Source organism: Salarias fasciatus, chromosome 15 (genome assembly GCF_902148845.1).
Source record: "Salarias fasciatus chromosome 15, fSalaFa1.1, whole genome shotgun sequence".
In the NCBI taxonomy this organism is placed as follows: Eukaryota; Metazoa; Chordata; class Actinopteri; order Blenniiformes; family Blenniidae; genus Salarias; species Salarias fasciatus.
The window spans coordinates 12,085,174-12,109,935 of NC_043759.1; the positions used below are offsets into that span (position 1 = coordinate 12,085,174).

General features: G+C 45.4%; 1 protein-coding gene across 6 annotated transcripts in view; it reads right to left on the reverse strand.

The window, feature by feature from the left end:
* syne1a (spectrin repeat containing, nuclear envelope 1a) overlaps positions 1–24,762 on the reverse strand; it is a 109,691-nt gene that overhangs the window by 12,080 nt on the left and 72,849 nt on the right. For 4 of the 6 annotated variants that reach the window (XM_030109704.1, XM_030109701.1, XM_030109699.1 and 1 more), the window contains 42 exons: positions 24,520–24,642; positions 24,139–24,321; positions 22,958–23,101; positions 20,239–20,469; positions 17,870–18,010; positions 16,537–16,650; positions 15,777–15,938; positions 15,167–15,361; positions 14,917–15,090; positions 13,439–13,630; positions 12,748–12,879; positions 12,457–12,557; positions 12,040–12,190; positions 11,711–11,842; positions 11,431–11,601; positions 11,101–11,316; positions 10,899–11,000; positions 10,695–10,814; positions 10,393–10,593; positions 10,120–10,293; positions 9,858–9,989; positions 9,535–9,731; positions 9,310–9,442; positions 8,959–9,141; positions 8,659–8,808; positions 8,391–8,567; positions 8,142–8,297; positions 7,911–8,066; positions 7,633–7,803; positions 7,329–7,462; positions 7,036–7,240; positions 5,958–6,140; positions 5,705–5,851; positions 5,340–5,494; positions 4,944–5,091; positions 4,721–4,815; positions 4,397–4,631; positions 4,057–4,251; positions 2,999–3,124; positions 1,782–1,937; positions 1,066–1,224; positions 732–898 (listed from right to left, as the gene is read on the reverse strand). In XM_030109704.1, the coding sequence (XP_029965564.1) occupies positions 732–898; positions 1,066–1,224; positions 1,782–1,937; positions 2,999–3,124; positions 4,057–4,251; positions 4,397–4,631; positions 4,721–4,815; positions 4,944–5,091; positions 5,340–5,494; positions 5,705–5,851; positions 5,958–6,140; positions 7,036–7,240; positions 7,329–7,462; positions 7,633–7,803; positions 7,911–8,066; positions 8,142–8,297; positions 8,391–8,567; positions 8,659–8,808; positions 8,959–9,141; positions 9,310–9,442; positions 9,535–9,731; positions 9,858–9,989; positions 10,120–10,293; positions 10,393–10,593; positions 10,695–10,814; positions 10,899–11,000; positions 11,101–11,316; positions 11,431–11,601; positions 11,711–11,842; positions 12,040–12,190; positions 12,457–12,557; positions 12,748–12,879; positions 13,439–13,630; positions 14,917–15,090; positions 15,167–15,361; positions 15,777–15,938; positions 16,537–16,650; positions 17,870–18,010; positions 20,239–20,469; positions 22,958–23,101; positions 24,139–24,321; positions 24,520–24,642 (6,719 nt within the window). Of the gene's footprint in view, positions 1–731; positions 899–1,065; positions 1,225–1,781; positions 1,938–2,299; positions 2,443–2,998; positions 3,125–4,056; positions 4,252–4,396; positions 4,632–4,720; positions 4,816–4,943; positions 5,092–5,339; positions 5,495–5,704; positions 5,852–5,957; positions 6,141–7,035; positions 7,241–7,328; positions 7,463–7,632; positions 7,804–7,910; positions 8,067–8,141; positions 8,298–8,390; positions 8,568–8,658; positions 8,809–8,958; positions 9,142–9,309; positions 9,443–9,534; positions 9,732–9,857; positions 9,990–10,119; positions 10,294–10,392; positions 10,594–10,694; positions 10,815–10,898; positions 11,001–11,100; positions 11,317–11,430; positions 11,602–11,710; positions 11,843–12,039; positions 12,191–12,456; positions 12,558–12,747; positions 12,880–13,438; positions 13,631–14,916; positions 15,091–15,166; positions 15,362–15,776; positions 15,939–16,536; positions 16,651–17,869; positions 18,011–20,238; positions 20,470–22,957; positions 23,102–24,138; positions 24,322–24,519; positions 24,643–24,762 lie in introns of those variants that run through there. The other 2 variants (XM_030109700.1, XM_030109703.1) reach the window with 2 other exon arrangements.

Below are 24,762 nucleotides of genomic sequence, written 5' to 3' on the forward strand. Positions count from 1 at the left end.
CTTTCCTGCTCCAGCACGGTCCCAGAGGACAACAGCCGGAAGAGACCAGACAGGGGGACGAAGCAGCTGCGGTGGTTGGAGTCAAAGTGTGGATCGGGTCTTTTTCAATTCAAAACAAAGCCAGAAGGGTTTATAATTGATATATTATCAGTTATTTTAAGTGTCAGTGTAAGTTGGTTCACTGCAGGGTAAAGTTCTGGCTTAGCACTCTAGCCTCACAGCAAAAAACAACTTAAAACAAAATTAGATTCCAGTCTGGGTTTAGAGGTCATTCTGTGTGGCGTCAGTCCTGAGCTGGTTAAACGTGCTTCTTGAATTGATTCTGAAGCTGCCAGGCTGGTCGGAAAAAGCAGTTGCAATGCAAACAAGGTGCAGGGACAAAAAAGGAGGACAGTTGAGGAATGAGAAATGTGATCTCTCTGCAGCTCCACTGACTGAACGACCCACTGAAGCAAAGGAAGTCAGGAAATGACTCAGTAGCATTGAGGGAAAACAATTACCTTCTGGTAATGAGTCGGTCTAAAAAGTGCCACAGCAAAAATTCAAAGCGTTAAATTCAAATGCTAGTTGCAGTTTACCAGAGTGTGCTCAATTCTGAAAACACAGGAAACCACCGCAGCACGGCTGCTGGCAACTGCAATCTGACTGAAACTTTCCTTCTCACGCATGAGACACAAACTCTGAAGCAAGGTTGCTGTTCACACCGAGACGGGACGTATGGCAACACCCACCGGGCTGCGATGAGGTCCAGCAGGTGCTGCCAGCGCTCGCTGACTTTGCTGAGTTTGTGCTGGATCTCGGCTGCCTTGCTGTCCTGACTGGCCCTCGCCAGCCGCTCGCCCATGACCTGCAGCTGCTGCTTGTTTTCCTGCGCCACGCTGATCTCCTCCTGGTAGTCCTGGGGAGCAAACGCCGAGCAGGGTAACACAAGGCGGCGTCAATGTCATGTGCGGCGAACGGCGCGTTAATATGAATGTTAACAGGGTTGTAGTTCAGGAGTTCATTTAGTCAACTGTCCACTTGAATTTCTCAGATATTTTAGTTACGTGTGAGAGCTGAAGTTACCTTCCGGAGCTTTTCAATCATCTCTTCGATGCTGATGTCTCCATTCTGAGAGACCTTGCTCTCCATCTGCGTGAGCCACTCGCATAGCTCCTTGTTCTTCTCATTGAAAACGGCCCACTCGTTCAGCTTCTCGCTCACCTGCTGCCGGCGCAGGGAAAGCTGGGGGGACAAAAGCAGAGGGGAACTGTGAGCGGAAAGCGGCAGCAACGCGGAGTAAACAAACAGGAGACGAGAACAAAGAAAGTTAGAGAGAGGATATACATGGGGAGCTAAATTCAGGACAAAATGCGAAGCAGTCTGGCAGCTCCATAAAGAACTACACAGACTGACTCGCTCAAAGGTGCTAAAGTCCAATTAATTATCCAAATTCTTTCTTGCAGTCTTAGCAAAACACTCCATCACAGTAACAATAAGTTTACAGTAACACGGCTGGTCCTGTGATCCCTGAAATGTTACAACTATTTACAAGGTAGAGGCTTGAACTTAATCAATATTTAGTATAATGTATAAATAGTTCAAATATAGTGGTATGCTGAGGATAAAAGCTTACATGTATCTAAATAAAGACAAGGTTTTTCCCTTCTTATCTCGCCTGGGTGCCTGAGATGAATCTCAGACAGAAGGAGACACATTGACTCCAAGAGAATGTCAAGATAAAAACTGTGCCTTATCTCAAATTGTGTCCCGTATATTTTGAAAGCATTGTGCGTGGGTACCTGGTGGCAGACCTCCTCCCACTGGCGCTGGAGCAGCTGGAGGCGCTCCTGCAGGACCGTGATATCATCTGTACTGACCACGCCTTCCAAGGAGTCCCTCAGCTGGAATAAGGAAGTCAGGTCATCGGTCCAGCCGTCCACGCTGCTCTCCAGCTCCTGCGCCGAGGCACCACGAGAGATCAAACAGGAAACCAGTCAGACAACCTACACTCTGAAATGCAATGGCAGCAAAAACATCTCATCACAGACAGAGAGAGGAAGAAAAGAAAACCACAGAGCAGGTTCACCGGAGGTGAGCAGCAGCAGCAGCAGCAGCAGCAGCATTCACGGAAACAGTGAGAAAAAAATGCAAATCTGCAAACTGACAGCAAGACACTGCGAAATAACACTTTTACACACAAGAATTTAACACTGCTTTTCTGAAACAGCATCGAAATACCTGAAACACGTCACCTTCAATGAAAACAACCAACTACATTCAAGGTTAAAGGCGGAATAAGGCAACAGACACGGCTAACCTTGCATCTCCTCCTTGCTCGTCACTCTGACGGTTTTTGCTTTGGAGTAATCATTTGTGGACCCGGACACTGTCTTCATTACGCAACACACACACACACACACAGAAAGGAAGCTCGCACATGCACACACACACACGCATACACCCCCCACAGCAAAAAGGATGCTCTCGCTCTCTTTCTCTCTCTCTCGCGCTCTCTCTCATGCGCACGCAGCCTCTCTCTGTTTCTCTCCCCACCCCCTCCCTGTTCAGCTGATGCTGACTATGTGCAGAGACTCGCTCGGCCCTCCTCCTCCTCCCTGAGGAGCGAGGACGTGTCAAGCATGAAATATGACTGCATGTAGAGTCCAAGGGCTAACGCAAGATTAAAATGGTCATCATATGAATTTTTAGACACAAATCGGATTATATTCATAAAAGGAAAATAATAATAAAAATGTGATGCACATTATCACAATGGAAAAATAGGATATTTTAATAAAAATGAAAGAAGACAACAAGAAGGAAAAAAAAAAAAGGTTGAATTAAAAGCACTAAAAAAGCATATGAGTCTCTTTGTGTTCGTGTGTGAATGTCAGCTCATTTACAAGTCATTCAGAAGGAATTTATTCATTAATACAAAGTACGAACATACGAGACAAAAAGGAAGAAAATTCAGTCTGCTTGCATGTGTGTGTGTGTGTGTGTGTGTTGTCCTCACCTTGCATCTTATTTGCTCCGAGTGCAGCTCCTCATGGTGGTCCGGCAGCGGCACCGACAGCTTCTTCTTGAAGGCCCGGAGCTTCTCCAGCGACACGTCGATGCCCTTCTCACACCGTTCCCAGTTCTACACAAACACACAATAACATTTAGAGTAGAGAGTACACACACACGCACGTGTGTGTGTGCGCCCACACAGCATAGCTTCTGCTGCACATATAGGCTATAAATTACTCCCTGCAGCTGCAGCCTCAGTGAATTGCAGTATGCAGAGTCATAAACTAGCTCACCTACGTAGTCTATATACCAGCATGTGCACTAACTCAAGGCTGAGGTAAGACCACATCAGTTACGCCACTCACGGCCCGCTGAGCTCTGAACCTCTCAAGCAGCGCTGCAAGATTGAATGATACAGCACAAATCCAACAGCCAGAGAAAAGAATCAGGAGCTCTATAACAAACGGGGCAGGCTCTGCTCTGGATTAAGGCTATTCTTAGAGTCTGAATAAAAGTTCATCTCAGGATAAATCAGTCATATCGATCGGAAATGCTACTGAGCGTCATACCTGGGCAGACGTGATGGAAAACAAAGCACCAACTGCGGCTGTTTAAGTGTACTCCGTAGAAAACACAGACAGCAATTAAAATGCTGGCGAATGAGTTTATGACTAAGACCTGAGAAAAAAAAAAGCCAAAACCCCGGATGCATCTTTTAAAATGCGTCATGCAGTGTCATAGGCTGTCCAATTCCCATCGCAGGGCTTAAATCATTCCAGTTGCCTGCAGGGTCTGCAGTCGCTGCACACTGCGTGAGCCGGAACGCTCGGCTATTTATAAGCAAACAGCAGAGTGCTCCGTCTTGGTGTTTTACTCTTCTCGGACTGAAGGTGCAATGTTGCATAATTGATGTGATAACCTGGCTTCACTGTCCTACATGCACAGCAGAGCTCCCTCGGGACTGGCTCAGATGGTCCAGCGGCCTTCAGCTCCCTTTGCAGGACCTTCATACTGCACACATAGCTGAGCTTGCATCAATAACACACAAAACCTCACACAGACCTTCAGCAGGCTGTGCAGCTCTTTCCTCTGCTGGTCCAGGCGGTGGTGAGCGTGTCTCCACCTCTCCTGAATATCCATCAGCTCCGTCTGCAGTGTGGACTCGGCACGGGCGTCCGCCGACAGCAGCAGGCTCCTGCCGGCCTCCACGGTCAGGATGTAGCTTCCCTGCTGCCTCTGAAAGACTCGATCCCTCAGCTGGAGGAGCAGAGGCAGAGGGCAGGGGGGATACAGGTTAACTAAGGGACACTAAGGTTGGACACAAGAGGAGGACGATGAAACTGTTCTCTTTTTTTTAACTTAATGAGGCTTTTTAAACAGTGTCAGTTTAGACGCAGCTTACCTGTATCTGATCCAGCAGGTTCCTGACCTGCTGCAGCGCCACTGCCTCCCCGGGCTGATGCACATCCGGATCGCGGGTCACTTCTTGGAGCCACCGCAGCAGCTTCTCGGTCATCTGCCGGTAGTTCTGCCACTGGTGCACCAGGCTGTCGATAATGCCTCTCCGCTGCTGAGCCCGCCGCACCACGCCCTGCCACTGATTGCTCAGCAAGGCCAGCTTCACACTGAAGTCATCACTGCAGGCGAGAATAACACGTTAGCAGCTCACACCTGGATACGGCGGTTTCCTAAAGTGGGTAACATGACACTGAAGAACTGTGTTCACCTGTCATCCACTTGCCCCTGGTCCAACATACGATGCCCGTCACTGATGATGGAGTACAGGATTTGCTGTCTGCTGAACATCTCCGCTTGGAACAACTGTAACACAAACATCATTAAACTCTATGCCAGAGAAAGACAATAATCACTGCATTGCATGTATAATATCGTGTGTACACACATATGCACAAGTAATACTTCTCTCAGACACACACAGACTCTCTCACCTCGTGGTCTCTTTGCTGCTCCAACAGACTCTGGTAGTTGCCTGAGATCTCAGCAGCTAATTTCTTCTCAGTCTGAGAGAGAAAATCCATCCAGGCCTCACACTTCTGCAGGAAACTCTGCTGTTGGAGCAACACCGACTGTAGCTTACTGAAAACAGAGAGAAAACATGACCAACCATCACTTCAAGATGGAAAAAAATACTTATACTACTGCACGCTAAAAGCTTTACATGGTACCAATATTTGAACTCAGTACATTTCATTTATGAAAATATGTGTCGTCCAAGGTTGTAAAAAAAAAAAAAGCTACTCAGAAACATTTGAAAACATTAAATAAATAGATTATATATTTCAAGAACAATTTGCTCAGATGTTAAATGAATTACGAGGATTTACCTGAACCTCTCAGTAAGGTGTGCACAGTGAGCAGCCCAGGATCTGTTGAGACTTTGCAGCCGTTTCACGTCTCTGTCGCTGACTGGGAGTCTGTACATCAGCTCGTTCACCCGCTCCAGGTCCGGAGACAGGCTGCTCAGCTTCAACAGATGAACCTGGAAAAATATTATCACTGCTTATTGGTGGCCGATCCGAGGAACAGGTTTGGTCGTTCAATTAACACAGAACAAAAAAACTCTGTAATCTAAAAGAAACCCTAAGCATGCTGAGACTCCTCTTGCAAACACACTCAAAATTACATGCCGGTTTGACAATCAGATGTTCAGAGAGAGAATACAGCACTGAAGCTGTTGCATTTTATGCACCTTGAGTTTTTCGATGCGCGTCTGGATCACATCAAGCGCTGCTGAGCCGGCTGGGTCCGGCTCCTTCAGCACCTCCTCCGCCTCCTGTGCCTGACAGACCAGCGTGTCCAGCTGCTCTCTGAAACCCTCACAGGCCTGAGATCCAGACTACAAACAGCCAGACAAACAGAGATATTATTCCACGAATATTCATCTTTTTCCTCAGATTCTGAGGCGTCTGTACAGTATGAATCGTCTTTTCCCACATGCCCACCTGCAGTATCTCCTGCTGCCTTTGCAGGGCGTGTTCATGCGTTGCCAGGCGATGTGTGAGTGACAGGTGGTCCGACTGAAGAGACGCTGAGCAGGAGGCGTCGACTTGGCTCCGCAGCTGTTCTCCTAAAGCCTGCAGCTGCTGGAGGGACTCCTGCACTGCATCTTGGTTACCGAGGCACTCCTGCTGGAGCGTTTCCAGAAGGAAACAAGTTATCCGGAGACCCGGACTACGAGTGCATGTCACATAAAATTTGTAATATTAAGATGTTTGTTTTTTAATCTTTAAGTGTGGTTCGTTTTTCCAAGAAGTTTGATTTAAATAGTGGTAAGAGAATACACAACCATTTTCAAGCTGGCGACTTCAAATGTTTGTTTTAAATGGATGGGAAATGTGATACTGCTGTATGTAGCTTGGTTTCCTTGTCACAAACATCAAAATAAACAACAATGAAATATAATAAAGAAAAATAATAGAGAGAGAAAATGAAAAAATTGATAATGCTCCTTCTAATTTAACAAAAGATTCAAAGAAGTCTCATAAAACAACAAACAAAACATAAACATAACATGACGTTAGATAGGCTGGTGTTCTGTGGGTCTGGTCATGAAGAAAATGAGAGGAAAATCTGGACTATCTCCAAACAAAGCTTTGTCTGGCAACAGCTTGCATCAGTGATCCTCAGCACTAATACTGCAGGCAGACTGTTATTTTGACTGCGTGTCTCTAGACATGGCCCAGTATGTTCCTACAAGCCCAGTGTGACAGCGGTGCCCCCCGTAGTGTAAATCAGGGGGGCTGTCATTCCCTGCGCAGCCTCCCTCTCAAAAGGCTTTTGTCTGATTGTGCTGCGAAGCCACATTCAAGGAGACAAAAGGACAGGGTGCAATTTGGTATTCTGAGGCTTTGTGAACCGTCCCAGTGAGCTGACAGGCAGTTTAGGAGCTCGCTCCCAAATCCTGAGGAAGGGGACTGAGCGCATACAAGAACAAATCCTCCTGATATCTTGTAAGGACTTAGACGGGCCACTAGAAGATATAAACCACAAAAGATACCGTATCAGTCCATCTGTACTCACGTTGCAGTCCTTTATCCAGGTGATGCTCTCCTCTTCTGTGATTTCCCTGTCGGTGGCGTCTCTCAGCAGGCGATCAGCACAGCCCTCCTGCTTCTGAACCGCCGCCACACATCGGCCGTGTAACGATCGATACCGCTGCCACAGTCCCAGCAGCGCCTTACTGCTCCTCAGCTGCTCCGAGATCTGCTCCAGCAGATGACTCCACCTGAGCACAGAGAGGCAGCGAGGTCTCACGATAAAGTCTTCAAAGTGAATCCATGCTGTGTTTGTGCCGTTTTTTCCCCCATCAGTACCTGATGTTGACGTCTCGGAGCGCTCTGTTCAGCGCTTCAGCCACAGAAGGGTGGCATTCGTTTAGCAGCTGGTGAGTTATGGAGCCAAACTTCCTCAGGCTGCTCTCCTGTTTGTCCATCTCCTCCTGCAGATTCTGAACCACAAGAAAAACACAAAATGTGACACCGACTGCACACGATTCATTTATCTCTATATATTTTGTTTGTCCGAATTGTGAACCACCAGCTGGAGCTGCAAGATAATTGCTTCTTATTTCAGAAATGATAATAAATAGTTTCATTCCGCTCCATCGTCACTGCTCACCTCCAGACTCTCCACCTGCTGCTGCACTGCCTCCAGAGATCCATTGAGGAGGCGCAGCCTGGACACAGAGTACCTCCCCTCCATCAGGTAACCATTTATCTCCTCTGAGGCTCGTCGGTACAACGTCCACTGCTCCAGCACCGAGCGCAGGCTCACCTTCATCTGACTTATCTGATAGAAAAAGAGGTGAGAAAAAAAAAAAAAAAAAGAAAACTTGTAAATTTTCTAAAATTCAAGAAAATTCCTGGATTTATTAAAATAAGATATGATAAACTCACCATGTGGTCCAGATGTGCCCAGGACTGGTTCAGCCCTTTGAGTGTTTCTTTAACAACCGTGCAAGCTGCTCCCTTCTTATCCTGAATAAGAGCGTTCCCTCTTTCTTCTGCTTTCTCTAGATCCTTCTCTTTTTCCTTCACCAACTCTTCCAACTCCTGTGAACACAGAGCGGTTGTAGCAGAGAAGACCTGATGTATTCACGGCCTGTCTGTGGCGTGCATTTCGTTTACCTGACAGTCTTTAAGTGCGTTCTGTACTGATGCTACATCCTCTATTCTGTGCCTCTTCTTCAATTTCTCCTCCTGCAACGTTAGCCAGGCTTTTAGGGCCTGGACGCCATTTTCATGCTCCAGCCAACCTTCCACAAGACCTTCCAAAATCTGAATCTAGAAAACAAAAGACAATCAACAAATATTTATTATCTCAAAAATGACAAAAACTAAATATATAAATAAATACATTTACACACTGAACATTACCTTTTCAGCAATGAGTCCCTGTAATATTTGCCATCTTCTGTTCATAGCTCCCAGCTTCTCTGCAAAATCTGTCTTGTCGCTGCGCTTTCCCTCCACATCCTGACTGCTGATCTGCAGCACCGACTGGTTCACGAAGTCCACAGTCAACTGCTTACAGGTCAGATCGATACGGAAACCCTGCGAGGTAAAGATGGGACCCAATGAGGCCGTGGTCACCGTGAGAGCGAGAGGGGAAAAACGCCCCTTTAATAAAAAAACGTCATTGTACCTTGTACTTCTGCAGGACGTTCTGGACCACCTCTGAGCCCACAGCCCCCAGTATTTTGTCCTGATCTTCTTCTATGATGTTCTCCATGAGAGAGATCCAGCTCATCAGCTCTGTGATGGCATGTCGCGAGGCCAGTTTCTCCATCTGAAGCTGAGGGAGAAGAAGAGGGAGGTTACAACATGCTCAGTGTTCATTAAAACTGGAAACTGTAATCATGATGAATATTGACTTCTATGTAAAATATGTCCTGAAGTAAACACAAAAAAAACTAAAAGTGTGTTACGGCTGCTGTGGTCAGACCTGGTGGAGCTTCTCTTGCACTACGGGGATACGAGTCAGCAGCTCGGCCCACTGGGTGTCGATTTGGCCCAGCGCCGTCCTCAGACCAGCCGTGTCCACCCTTTTCAGCCTCAGAAGCTGGTTGCCAGTGCTCAGCACAGATGATCGCAAAGACGACTTAGCGTCTACCTCTTTGGAAAACTCCTGTGAGGAAAAACAACAAGAAGAGGGTGAATTTTAAATATTGTTATGTAACTGATAGCACATCTTGCATTTGAATTTCTTTTCAAACAGCAAACAAGGGAAGAGAGAAACACTACGCATGGTAGAAACACAACAGAGGCTGCATGGTAAACGATTATCTTAACATACCAGGAAGGCACAGAGGTGATCCCTGACGGTCTCCAGCTCCTGAGGAACCGTCACCGACTGGGTCGTCCAGAACTCCAGCCTGTCCAGAGCCGACTGCAGCCAGTGGCTCAACTCTGCCGACTCGCTCTGGTACCTGCGATTTTACAAACATGTAGAATCAAAAATGAGCGGCACAATAACCAATAGAAAGTGCAACAGACTCAGAGAGCTCTGTGAGACCCTGACCGGCTCCAGTGCTTCAGTGTGGAGTCGAGGCGGTGCAGCTCCTTGTTGACCTTGGTGGTGGAGGACAGCCAGTGTTCTCCCAGCTGAGTCAGCTGGTTCTCTAAGTCCGAGCAACCGACAGACAGAAGAAGCTTTTTTCCTTCCTCCAGAACCTGGTACAGCTGGGGCTGGTGTTCTGTCAGACTGGCCTTCAGACGCTACAACAAATAAGAAGGAAGTCAAACTGAATCAATGTGAAAATATAAAGCATGAGAGCAGCTTTGAAAAACAGCAAGATGGTATTCTGACACGTATATTTGTGGTGTCTGTATAAAGAAGCGCACCTGGTAGAGACTGATCCTTTCAATAAGCCTCTCCTCTGTCTCCTCCACCAGACCCACAGTGGGGATGCTGCACTCGACAGCCTCCAGTTGTCGACACAGAGCCTGATAGTCCTCCACCAGTCTGCTCCACGACTGTCAAAACAGGAAAGAGAAACAGGTTTGTTTTTCCATTATGCCTGGGAGTTAATGCTTAGTCATCACCGTTATTGAAGTGAAGGAAATTGCACAGCTGCTTCGAGCTGCAATGCATCATCAGTCTCACCTCCAGAATCCCCTCCAGCTCCATCCCCCTCCTGTGGGCCTGTTTGAGCACACTCTGGGCCAAAGCCATGGTTTCCTCCAGGGCCTGGCATTCCCTCGGCGCCACTAAACCACACACTTTGCTATAAAACGTTTGGGTGAGGATCATATGGCATTCCAGGCCCTGGAAAAACTCCTGTATTGAAGGAGAAAAGGTTTTACAGGCAGAGTTAGAGAGCAGACATGTCACACAGATTTAAAAAAAGAAGCAATTTTCTTTTGACTCAGTTCTTACTTTGTGCTTGTCCAGCAACATCTGGACCTCTATAACTGAGGCCACTGTCATCTTTTGATCAGCAGCCATCTTGTCCTGAGCTGTGTCCACCAGGTCGTTGAGATCGTGAAGAGCAGCTTCATACTGAGCCTTCAGAGACAAGCCGTGATTCAGGCTGCTCCGCCTGGAGCCCACCATGAGAACCAGCTCCTCGTATGCATCCTAAACAAACGCACCGACCTGTGAGTCTTGACCGATCATAGTACTGTGCTGTCACAGTGTTAAAGCTCGTCGGGGCAGTAGGGAAAAAGATGAAGCATTACTTGTAGTTTGAGTAGTTCCTGGCTGGAGGTTGGATCTGACTGAAGTGCCTCGGCTCTGCTCCTCAGCTCAGTGACTCTTTGTTCGAACTCTCTCAGACTTTCCTCCACCTCCGACAGCGCCTACAAGCGACAACATATTCAAGTGAACTGGATATGCATAGGAAAACTTATCTCCTGTGTGTGAGCTGCTGATGAGTGTTATACCTCTATCTGTTTGGATGCAGGCCTATCTGCAGTCCCAGCCATCTTCTGGAGCAGCAGGTGTTTGCTTTCAGTCAGGGCTGTGAACAGCATTCTCACTTCATTCTGTCAAAATTAAAGGTAATGTTTTCATCAGTCATGACATTCACCGCAGTCGGAGCGTGTATAAAATCAGGATTGCGCTGCAGCAGCTCAGCTTTAAGACCTGGAAAGTGGAGTGCTCCTGCAGCCTGTCCTTCATGCTGTCGCAGTGCTGCTCCAGGGCCGAGTCCAGCAGGCCCATCCTCTCCTGGAGCCCCTCCAGCGTGTCCTCCATCAGAGCACGGTCCTCTCCTCCACACAGACGGCCTGTCCCTGCACCCAGCAGGGCTCGGCACTGGTTCACCTCCCAGGTTATCTCCTTCAGCTGTTTATTCAAACCCTGAACGGAGCAGAAGTCAGTGGGTTTATCACAGTGTAACTAATGCACAATTCCTGCTTTATATGCGAGGATAAAATCTAAATAAAAGGCTGTCTGTTTGTTGTTTTGTCCTACCTCTATATTAGTCAGTTGTGCCTCTGTGTCCTCAGACAGCAGCACAGGACCAGATAGCAGTATATTCTCAGCAGCATCTAGCCAGGAGGAGGCTGCGGACACGGCTGCATACAGGTCCTGCAGGACTGCAGGCCCTCCTGAGGATAACGCCAGCGAACTCTCGCCACCCCTGACTGCAAAGAGGTGAACAATATCACATAGTCAGACAAGTGTTTCGGTTCTTGGTAAATTGTTACAAAAGCATATCTTATAAAATAAGAACAACAAATACACTGTAGTGTACCTCCTGGGCGATTCCTTGAAGAGTCTGACTGCAGGCCTCGAATAAAGCTCTGGGAGAGCGAGAGCCTTGGCTGGACACCTCTCCTCTGAGCACCACAGTGGGGCTGGACAGACGAGAGCGATGGAGGATCTGCACACAGAGAGCAACGTATGAGAAAGACATGGAGGTCAGACTGGTAATAACATAGCAAAGAACGTGAACAATTACATGGATCAAAAAGAAAAAACAAGTTTTATCCCAGACTAAATATCTTAATATCGCAAACAAACATTTATGGATTAAAAAAAAAAACACACGCTGATAAAGTCAGTGTCTCGCTTGTGTACCGGACTGAGCTGGTCTTGTTCCAGAGAGTTGAGCGAGAGCTGCAGTTTAGTGCTCTGATCTTTATTTAGGTTTTCCCATCTCTGTCTTAGCTGTTCCAGGGGAGACAAGGTGTCAGTCTCAAGCAGCACTCCGACAGGGACGGACACCTCACTGTGGAAAAGAGGCAAAGGTTCAGTTCCCTGAGAAGTAAAGCACTGCAAGTGCTATAGTGAATCAAAAAAAAAAATATTCATATATCCAGTCAAAAAACACCAAAACAGCAAAAGGTTTCATGATAAACATGACATACATCTAAATAAATAGCTTGGTGAATATTATCCATCGTCAGCAGAGTCAATGGAAAGATAAATTGAGTGTGTGTGACTGTGTGTTTGCGTTCACATGACTAGAAATCAAAGCTTTCATGCTCAGTGTACCTGTCCCCATTGGGCGTCGTCTGCTGGCTGAGTAACTCCTCACCCACAGTGGCTACAGACTGCAGGAGTCTCCTCTGCTCAGCTACTTGCTCCTGCAGCTCCTAGAAAATAAAGGCAATGAATAATATTCATCTGTTATGAATGAGGAATTTTTATATGCAGTGAATGTAACGCAGAAAGATTATTACAAAATTAAAGTAGCTGAGAAAATCCAAGTGGCCAAAATACATAAATACGGGTACACAGGCTTTGTTCAGTGAATAAACATCAGAACATATGGCCTTGTCGTACCCTCTGTCGAAGCAGACTGTCGTGATGCTGCTGTGTGCGTGTTGAACGAGCCTGAGACAGCCAGTCCTGGACATTTGGACTCTGAGACAGAGATGAGTCCGGCTCACTGTCCTCCTGTTCCTGCAATGAACCCTGAGAAAGAGAGACGTTTCAGTCTGAGAGAAGACTTTATGACAGTGTTACTGACTTATTTCAGTATTTTACTTTTTCAGCCAATACTCATTATAAGTTGAGTGTGAATTCAAAATTAAATTATCTATTAAACATAGATTGCTTTATACAATTAATTCAGTATAAGGAGAGTGTACACATGAGCAGGGCAAAGAGGCCATGTTTTGTCGTCAGAAGCACACCTGATGTATTGAATTTAGCATTTGCTTGTGATGACTTAGCGTCCTTTTTGTCAACTGTCTGAGTCCCATTGTGAGACACACAGGCTGTTGTTGTCCCATGGTGGAAAACAGAGGACTTTTATGACGGAGCATGAAATGGCCTTCAGTACTTTTTTGCACAATACAATACTGCCATTGATTCCGTAACCCGATTCAACATAATGCAGGGCAGCACAAGAAGAGATGACACAGAAGCAGGGAGGAAGAACAGCTGGAAAACTGAAAAGTGTGTGCGTATGGGTGTGGAGAGAATGACTTCATGATAGCGAAAAATGAGCACGCATGGCCGCTGATCTCACCTGAATATCGATCTGTTTGTCCTGCAGCATCTGCTGCAGCTCCAGCAGGCTGTCTTTGAGGGAGTGCAGTTTGAGGGTGAGCTGCTCCGCCTCTCCTTTGGTCTCGGCCCGGCCCTCCAGCAACAAGCTCTCGCTGTGGACCGACAGCTCTGACAGGTACGACACCTTCTGCTCGATCTCAAACAGCATGTTCTGTAAAGGCAACAGTCACAGACGACACGGCTGAAGTGGGTCGACCTATGACCTTTCCTCATCTCCCCCTCAGCCTCCAGCTGCACTGGCTCCTGACGGAAACAAGACAAGCATGGACCCTCCCTTTGCATCTACTGAGGAGGGTTTACACTTGTATAGACATGAAAGAAAGAGGGATTAAGGTTGTCTTGGAAAGAATTGTAAAGTCTTTACAATAAAGTGTCCCTGATGTAACTCTCTTGCTTCTGATGTATTTCCAATTTCTTGTAGAAAAGCATGCTTAGAAGACTTCTGAATTTTAAAACTACTCTCTGTGACCCAAAGTGAAACAAATGCTGTCTTTTAAATAAACCGCTCCTTTGAATAAAAAGCAAGCAAAGGACGATTGATGTAAGATTGTTCAGAACTACAGAGTTGGGAAAGCCTTTTAGGAAGCAGTGACCTAAAACATGCAGTTCCTGAGTTGGGTTCTAAGCTGCTTACTGAGAGACTGTTTCTTACAGTCTGCAGGTTTTTAAATGAAAATTTGGAAGTAATACGAACAAAGTCCGAGCAGTCACATGTTCATTTTTTTTTGACTAATGCTATTATCCTTTTGAGATATGGAAATCCATATTGTTTCACATAGAGTCATTTTTTTGTTATAATTATTCAAATCCTTTCATATTTTATGTCTGTTTGCTTCATCTCTGCTGGAGTTTGTCCACTTCTATACTTTCTTTTCTCTACATTTCCTAAAGCTCACATTCTATAATAAGTCTTGATCTTTCCAGTGCACATTTACTGAAATAATCAATGCTTTCAGACAGCTTTAACCCCCCGGAGATGAAGCCATGCACGGGCAGGACCTTTAGACCTGAGCACCACGGGAGGCATATGTGGGCTTTAATCAGCTTACCGTCTCCCAGCTGCTACAATCACACTTCAAAATGCTGATTTTCTTCACTGGAGCAACACAAACTGACATGATTACCGCCGGGAGGCCAATTACGCAGAGTCACAAGGTCGATGTTTAGAGATGAATAATTGTGTAATTTCAGTCAGGCGACTCACATGATTCCTTCTTGTGGGTTCGGTGCAATGTTAATATTTGCAGACGAGACTCTGTCAGCACTCAGTTTAACCCTCCCATGACTGAAATTATATTCAGACTGCATTGATATGTTTTCCTTTATCAAGCTAACCTGATTGCTCCAATGACCCCAAAACCACAAGCTACTGAATCTGAGCAACTGCCCAAAGAAAGTGGAGATTCAATAAGTAGATGACAGAAATGTCAGCCTTACCTGACAGTCAATGAGCTGCTCCTCCATGTCTAAGTCTTCGTGTTGGGGCTGAAGGGCAGAGCTGAGAGTGGCGCGGGTGCTGAGCAGCCAGTGGTCGAGCTCCTCAGCCTCGCTGTGGTAGCGCTGCAGCGCCTGCTCCTGACGCTGCTCCTCCAGCTGCTCGCTGAGTTTCTCCTGCAGCCGTCGACGGGATGAGCGTGTTATATTCACAGCATGTTAAAATGGCAGGTATCTAAATCCTGCAACCCACCTCCAGCAGCTGTCGTTTCCCAGAGGCTTTCATTCTGATGGTGGCCATCCGTTCTCCCAGCACGGTGAGGGTGGACTGGAGGGCCAGCTGGTCGCCGGCCTCCCCGTCGCCGTCGCTGTCCGCCAGCTCTTCGGAGAAACACGTCTGCAGCTCACCGATCTCATCCTGCAGCATTAGGATCTCGTCCATCAGAGCCTGTACAGACCGGGGTTGGAAATATGTGAGAGGTCGGGCAGAGAGAGAGAGAGAGAGAGAGAGAAAAAACAAAAAGGGCGATTGAAAGAGAGCTACTTGGCATCAACAGAGGAGACGAAGAAGGTGCTGAATAGAAGACAGTTACACAGCAGTAAAAGAGGGCTCATCTCAAAGCCTCACACTGGTATTCCAAAAAGAAACGGTATTGGCCATGGTTGTGATGTTGGCATAGCAACGGAGAACAGTGCCGCGCAGTCTGCGCAATCGTTGCACGGCCCAGTGCAATATTAAAGCTCTCAATCACTGTCTGATTCCCAAAGCAGGCTCATTTTCAGTCAATTCCTCCAGAGATGCCTCTGCTCTGTCCTGCAGATTGCACCTCTTATACAACAGTATGATTTCCACACCCTCTCACCTGGTGTGCAGCCATCTGGCTCTCGGGGGTCTTGTTGGGCTCCAGGCCCTCGTTGAGCGCCCCCTCGATGGACTCCATCTTGGTGGAAATGGACTGGAGGGACTCCTGATAATGCTGCTGCCGCTCCAGGGCCTCATACAGGCTTTTCTGCTTCTCGCTGATCTGTGGCAAGAGAAAAATGATCCAAGCAATTTAGACATAAGCTTCATGTTTGAATAATCCATATAATCTTGTGTTGTTTTTAAAATGTGGTACTTTTCTAAGAATATTTATAAAAATGGTGTTATAAGTGCTATCCTGAACAACAATTCACCAGTCTGTTATATGACGGAGAATATTAAAGACTGATGACTAAGCGCCACTCGTCCCATTTGTTAAATAAACTCTGACAGCAACGATAAAGAATAAAGATGAGCCAATGATGAACCAACAGGTGCTCATGGTGTTAATTATACCACTGAAATATCAGCCAATCTGTCATGTTGAAAAGTCTGGTTTGAGTCATATGATCGCCACATCAAACCTGACTGATTGACAGGACCGACCAGCAACACCTACTTGCACCTGGCACCTGAGACGGCATCCAGTCTGACTTCACACACACAACTGAAAATGTCAATCAGATCTGCAATATGGCCCCTTCATAGAAATATGGACATATATTTAGACGTCATATTGCATTTGACGTAATTAAATTTAAAGCCCAAATGGACATTTCTATAGATTGATGACAATAAAGAAAGCTGATGCAGGGACTCACCACATTCTTGAGTGTTTCCCAGGATCTCTGTAAATCATCTAAATTGGTGGCGCTGCTTTCCAGGGATGGATCGTACAGTTCTTGGATGGGCGCTCGGCTGAGTCCACCCCGACCCTGCGGCACAACAGCATCATGAGTGAGGGGGGACTTACAATACCTGCGCACTACGCTATTAGATGGCAATTTTAACAGTTCTGGTGAAGATTTCATCATTTAACACTTGTCAACAATCAATATTTCAGTTTCAGCAGTCTTCAGTCCGTTCTTTGTTTAGAATCAAAACTTTAGGAGACGTTATTTAAAGTGGAGTTTTAACTAAAACTCCTCCTGCAGTTAGTGTGTTATGAGTGCTATGTTAGCGTAGCTTTCTGTTCGGCTCCTCTTAAATTCATACACTGCCACAAACGGGTCATTGGTTAAAATTTAAAACGTGAGCAAAACCTCAGACACCTGAGAGAAACTAAATCAGTGCTGTTTATCTGGAGATGTTCTCATCTTAGCTACATCTAAATAAAATGAAAATAAATCGGTTTACCGTCTCCATAAAGTTTTGTGTCTTATCAGCTGACGTTTCCTTTATTGCTACTGATTACTTGTTTCAGTAGGCAACAACTGGATAGAAAGAAACAACTGCTATAACCAGGACTGTTTCCTGTCACAACAAATTGCTGCAGCTTACATGCAAAACAAAAACAAATAAACTACGTCACGGTAAGCCATTTACATTTAGAAATGACACATTTGCAATTCCATCACAGCAAAAACAAGAGAGAAATAAATCTTTAGCAAAGTAAATAAGTAAAAAAACAACACTGATTATAAAAGGGGGAAGCGGAAAGAACACAATGCATCTCCAGGTGTTTCAAACACACATTGTGTTAATGGTTACGGGCATGTGGAGGTTTGGAAGCAGGTTTGTTGTGGAGGTGGAGAGAATGGGAGAGCAAAGGGTGAGGGAATAACGTCCGTTTATGTGCTGATTAAGGTTCAGAATGCGATTTGCCAGCCAAGACCTTCAATAATGTCGTATCACTGTTACGGAGAACCAAAATGTGAAGGCCGAGAGCAGATGAGAGTTGTCTCCAAGTGTTCAACACTCCTGAAAACGCCTTTGTTGCCAAAGCATTTTCACTTAAAAAACAAACTTTTATCATGCGAGTTCAACACCAAAATCATAAAGTCTAAATTTGAGATACAAATATGGATTTTTTTTTTTTTTTTTTTTAATGAAAACTGGATTTATGAAATTGGAACGGATGATGGCCTTGCTGGGGCTGGGCAGGTGGGGCAGGGCGGTAAACTCCGACGGCTACCAGGATGGGGATGGCAGTACCTGGTTAAGAGGAGCGTCAGCATTAGCCCCCGGAGAGGGGGAGCGGCAGGCAGGGGGAGAGGAGACCTCGCTGTTGGTGCCCTCCTCCCCTGACTCCTCTGTCACGGGGGAGAGGAGTGTGTGGCAGCGGCCGGCTGTCATCTGACCACACGCCAACCACAAACACACCAAAGAAGCAGGTTTGGGAGACCAAACAGAAGCCAAGCAGACCAAAAGGAGTGAGGAGACAGAGGGAGGGGGGAGGGGGAGAAAAATAAAGAGGGGGAAGAGAAGAGAGCATAAAATTAATGGGGGGAGTGCAGGTTAGGCAGTTTGAGCACGCACATTGTTGATTCATCAGATAGTGAGCAATCAAACAGCATTGAAAGGAGACCCATTATACTGTATCACATTACTGCTGCTGACATCATGTTTATAATGCCTTTTCCATCGCACAGCATTAATGCCATTTAACTGCGAGCAGAATTGCTCTGTGCTTGCAAGTAATCCAATGCCAGACTCCACTCAGCAGCGCTTGGATTTCTGTTTTTTTTTTTTTTTTTTACAGGACACATCACTGTGAAGGAATGGCTTTTTCCAGGAAGCTGACAAACTCACACACAGAAAGTGCAAACACAATGATCGCTCACACCACACAGGCACTCTCTCACACACCGTACAGTTACAGTTTGAGAGCCACAGTCACTTTATTCACCACACAGATGTGATTTATTTTAAAGTGGCATGTAGACTTCTCACGCACAAGTTCTAATGCATACTAAATATTTCAGCAGAGTTTAACCGGTGATATTAACCCTTAGAAAATTCCGACAAGGTCCAAGGTCCAAGCTTAAACAAAGACGAGCAAAAGTTGACAAAGCTAACAGAGGCTGAGGCTACTGAATGCAACAGCAGCTGTCCTAGAAGTAGCACAGTTGTCAGTGTGCCTGCATGCTTCAGTGGAGAGGCAGAGCTGAAATGTGAGCCAAGCCCTGCTGGGCTGCGTTTTGGCAGTTAGCGCTGAACTTGGTCTCCTGACTCGAAACGTTGTTATATTGAGAAAACTGTTTTTTCCTGGACTTTCTGATGCAATACACCTGAATAAATAGCATCGTGGATGCCTGTATGTGTGAGACTGTCAGCATTTTTACACAGATAGCTGAGCAGCATTACAACACTGGAGTAACAATGACACTAACTTTTTTTGAGACTAAGAAATCAGGGACTTCAGCAGCGAAAACGGCAGCTTTATCGTCAGCCTTACAATGCACTCACACCTGCTCACGCACAAACACACACATATCCTGTTTCCTGGCATGCTGAGCTCAAACATACCACAAACAGCAATCAGGCGAGAAACAGCAATCTCATTCAAAGCCCGAGAACCGAGACGGGTGGAGCACATTTACATATGCGCGAATACGTAAGACATATGAACGATCACGCTCAGGCTGCCGTGCGATACTAGCAAGTAGACAGTTCAAGGCTGAGCTGCCGCAAAGCGAAGCAACAGAAGCATCAGCACAGTGGGACATGACAGAAAACTACTAAAATAGTCACAGCAATGGTAAAAAAAGAGAAGAAGAGCGAAGGAAACCTGATTTAATTTGGTGCAAAGTATATCACACAGCGAAAAGAACAGCAATAGAGAGGAGTTTGCAACAAAATAAGGCCTTCACGTTCATATTCCTCATGAAATATTATCAGGGAAGTGAGCTGTCCATTCATTCTGCAACAGGACACTGACCCCCAAACTGAACAAACTATCCTCCTGACACTAAGAATTAGGAGCCCTGTAACAGATGGCGTTGCCCCCTTACTTACATACTTATACAGAGCCCTGATCTCAACATCTTTGAGTCAGTCCTGGATTACATGAACAGACAGAAGCCTAACTCTACAAAAGAGTTTTGACAAGACCAACAAGTGGCAAACATTGACCTTAAAAGGAGCATCTATGAGAAATGCTGCCTTTATAGAAGCATTTCAAAAGCTGAGTAGATTTGTTATACGTTCATTATACAGATTCTGGAGGCAACTAATTAATAAAAACACAACACTGCTTGTGCGTTTTGCAGAGTAGTGCATATTTACTAAGACACGGGTCTCAGACAATTCCTCAATCTTTCTATGAACTTGGAACTGGATTATAGAGCTGCATATTTGCAGATATAACAAGAGTTTAAGCAGCAGGTAGCAGCACAATGGTTTGAGAATCAGAAGTTTGGATAGAAAAGGTGAAGGAAAAGAAGCTCAGACTCATGCGAACACAGAGACATCCATGCCTTGTGTGAGTGCGTGTGTGTGTGTGTGTGTGTGTGTGTGTGTGTGTGTGTGTGTGTGTGTGTGTGTGTGTGTGTGTAAGTCCACAAAAATGCTTTGCTACTCACCATGACGACAGAGGGATGTGCAGGAAGTTGCTTGCTGGAAGCTGAGGCGGTGCTGGCAACAGAATTGGGGATCTCCTCATCGCTCAGCTCCTCCATGCCGTCGGAGAGGCCCTCCACCTCACTGACCGTCAGCAGCATCGTGGCGTGTTTGGCCTTCACTGTCAGCATCTTGCACTTGGAGTGGAGTGAGGCGATCTGCTCCTGGTAGCCACGGATCTTCTGGGCGAGCTCCTGTCAAAACATCCCCCCCAACAAAACAGAAAGGCACCACCACCCCCAGGATCAGGAGAGTGTGGCTCAGTCCACGACAGAAGATCAATAGTTCCTGGTTAAAAAAGATCCTGGAGAAAAAAGGAGGGGAGGCTGAGCTGGCTCAGCGCTGAATGGGATGCCGGTACGAGCGGAGTAAGTGGAGCGAATGCATTCTCTTCCCCCGGTCTCTGGCGTTTGCTTTAACACTGAGTAAGTGAAAAAAGAGAATAGCACTGCCTCACTCTCTCTCTCTTTTCCCCCTCACTGTCTCTCTCGCTCCTCTGTATCTCCGAGCCAATCAGAGCAACTCAGAGGCGGGTGACTCAGATCGGCGGTGAAGCCAGCAGACAGGATGTTTGGTTGAGACAGAGAGCCTCGCAGGAATAGTTCAAACTCCCTCAGACACTCCCTCTCGCACACATACACAAATGGAAAGGAAAAACAGGAAGTGATCTCACTGCCCTGCACCCCCCTCCATCGCCTGTCGCTTCCCCTCTCCACCAATCCGGAGCGGCTTCCTTTTAACAAAAGAGAGCTGTAAGGAACGAGGGAGTGCTCCAGGAGGAAGAATGACAGAGACGGTGTCAAATTACAGCTACGCTACAGCCTGTGGGCGGGGCCCAGCTCCTCCTGTCTTCCTCTTCCTTCTCCTCCCCCCTTCTTTTCGCTCTGGCCCGCAGATGGTCAATGCACCGATAATCAGGTCATGTGACTAAGTGGGCCAGTAGAGTTGCCGCTTTCTCCTGAGAGAGCTTAGAGATCAAACTTAGCTATAAACACAATGCCAAGCCACTCTGCAGTGACAGGAAGACTGCAGTAACAACAACAACAACAGAAATCATCATATAATACTAAAAACACCTGGAGAATAAATAAAAATCGGGAGTATTCAGGGAGGGTGAAGATTTGAATCGCCTCTTTGCAGTTCTTTCTCTCCCTGGTGTTTCGCTTCTCACATGGGGGATCAGGCATACTTACTCAGCAAAGTAGGGTTTCAACAGAAAGCACGAGGCTTAAACAGCTCAGGTAAAAACTGTGTAACTGTGCCACCTATCTCTGCAGATTATATTTACATGCACCACCAGATAAAAGAGGAATGTGGCTGAGGTGGGCTCACAGAATAACAACATTCTCTCTGAGCTGCTCTTTGCTGGAATCCCTTTTCTAATGCCATGTACGAAAAGGCATTAATGCAAATATTTACATTTTAATGGGATTTTCAATGTATTTTAAAAATAATATCAACTTGCAGTAAGTTCATGTCCACTATGTACAGTAGATTATTACACACTCCTGACACAACTTCTCTCTTTTTAACATTTTAAAGTATGAAATCACACAAGAAAAGAAGCATGACTCAAGTTCTGCTTTTGCATGTTGACATTTGATCTTGAAATAAATACGACCTCATTAGAAAAAAATGTGTGAAACATTAATACTTGCCCAACACACTGCCTTTTAAGGAAATATGTGCCATTTCATCAACTCTGGCTTTTTTTCAGTGCCTAGTGGATCTGGAATAGTTTCTCCACTGCTATTGAACCGACGAGCTGAGTATCATGTGACCAGAGATTCTTTCAACAAATGGAGGCTGGAAATACAGAAAACCATCCATCCATCTTCAGTTCTGGTAATATATCCCTAACCTGTACAAAAGGCAGGGTTCACCTCAGACAGCATGTTAGGGAACTGGAGTACTCACAAAGAAAACAAAGCCAGCACACCGTGCAGATCCAGGGAGAACAGCTCTTAGCCAAAATCTGGTTTATTTTTTCAGGTTGAAGAAAATACTGATGTAAAACTACATCCTGCCAAATTTCAATTAAAGTCAATTAAATAGGCTTTCTTTCACTTGGTTGTTTGTGATACATCTCTGGCACTGAAACTCTTCATAATTATGTCTGAGATAGACTGTAAATGTGCACGAGTATTTCTGTTCATTTCAGCAAATCGATACATAATTCAGGTTTAATATGTTTATATAACCTGGTAGTCATTATGATACTTCTCATCTTTAGTAAGTAAGAGCTTTGTGAAAAATAAATTCCTGTTCTCAGGCAATAACAGCTGAATCTGATAACTTAAACAGTTTTATGGATATATTATCCAATCGTCACCATGAATCACATTTGATTTATTGTGTGCTTGAGGTGACCGTTTGGTCAGGTGTACACTTTCTGTTTCAACATGACACCGTCTGAGTACGAAAACAAGGTCAACGCTTTACATGTTCGAATATTCCAGAGCGGCACTTTTTACTTAACCTCATTACACACTTCTGGAGTCAGAACCCACACAGGCTCATAAGAGCTCTTGTAACTGAAAGGCAGCAGATCCCTTCAGGCAACGTCCAAGCACTTTAGCAAAAATTCCCCAAAAGGCTCTAAAAAGCCTTTAATGGTGCAGTACTTTTCTTATAATGGCTAGAAATGGGACAAAGTAAGAAGCAGCGTGAGTTGTCTCGTACCTCATGGTGGTGAATCTGAGCCTGAAGCTCTTGGATGTTGCTGGTGGACACAGGCCGGTCCTGAATGATGCGATGGGCCTCTTCTATTAGCCTCTGCAGGTTCTTCACTTCCTGTTCGTACTGCTCGTATTGAACCACAGCCTCCTGTTAATGAAGAAACAGAAAAAAAAAAAAAAAACGAACCCAGAAGGAAAATGATATTTTCTTTTTCCCCTTCTCAAAAGAAACCCAACACGAAGTGTCATCTCTTACCATCAGCTCAATGGAGCCACACACAAACCACAAATAACATTAATGTGACTGACAGGTGAAATTACAAACACTGATGATCTCCTCATAATGTTTGACAAGATCAACATAATGTTGCTTTAAAAACTGGTTCATAAAATCTCCAAAGCTGCAGCTCTTTTGGGTAGTCTGCAGTGATCATAAAAAAAATCATCCAATATATTTATTGATATTTCAGAAGTTTTTCTTTTCTAATTGACAAAGACCCATTCTGCCATTGTTACTTAAGAGAGGTTTGTTGAAGCCTGCACTGGATTATTTCTCCTCTACTTAATATAAATTCTCTTGAAAGTGAATGTTGCACATTGCAGATATCAATAACTGAATATGATCGTCACTTTACACATGATTATCACTATCTCAGTCATCCTATATCCATATGAATTTATTTTATGTATTTATGTTGGTTTAACTTGGATTTGGCTGTACTGGTAGTTCAACTTAAGTTTTCCACTATGTATTAAAGAACAGAGAACTTGAAAAAGAATTCTGAAAGAAAATATTCTATTCTAATACAAGACCCCCCCACTCCAAAAAAAGAGCTGTTGTTAAAAACACATATGCATATGAAAATAATGTCTTTAATATCAGAAATATCGTGAGACTGTAGCTGTAGCTCAGTGTTTTGTGTCCTTGTTGTTAAAAGAGAGAATGCATTTTGTCCTTCACACAGACTGAGATTCTTTTTTTCTGAGTGCTTATCTTCCCTAAAATCATCTTCTCATAGGGGTTTAAACAAAACAAGGCCAACCCTGAAAAGGCCTGTTGAGACACTGCAGAGCAGAGAAAGTATGCGAATTAAAGGAAAAATACTTAGAAAATATTGTGTTAAAAGTGTGGTTAAGTGTGATGCACATGAACACATACTATCAAAACTTAAAATTGCACTCTACCTGCAGGATGTTGCACTGCTGGATGGTGGTATGCTGCAGCTGACTGGCCTCTTGCTGCAAAGACTGAGCTGTGCGGCAGATCGACAGGCTGGCCACTACCTCCTCTGGCAGCCGGAGGGCGCTCTGACACTGCTGTACCGCCGCCACCTGCTGTTTGAAGCCTTCCATTTCCACCAGCAGACGCTTATATGAGAGTAAAGAGGAGGGTGTTACAGAGAAGAAAGAGCTGCTGTTTGCAGAACAATTAAACAAGATTGAGTTCATAATGTGAGTTTCATACAGTCATGTTTGTTAACATCATGTTGCAGCTATAGGCTCATCCTGTGTATACATGGCTTCACTTGCTTATGTTTGAATAGATATGAGTTAACCTGGGTTTACCTGTCTCTGAGTGAGCTGCTCTCTGAGGCTGAGCTTGTTGAGGTCGGGAGAAGCAAGCGTGACCTGGATCTGGTCTACAGCAGCATGGAGGCTCTTAACCTCTGCCTCCAGACGCAGCATGTCCTGAGGATACACGGATATATCAGTTCAAAGGCAGGCATATTTGTAGCTTCTGCACACATTTGGAAATTAACTCGATTCAAAATGGAAAACAAATATCATCTGAATTCAAACTGATATTTC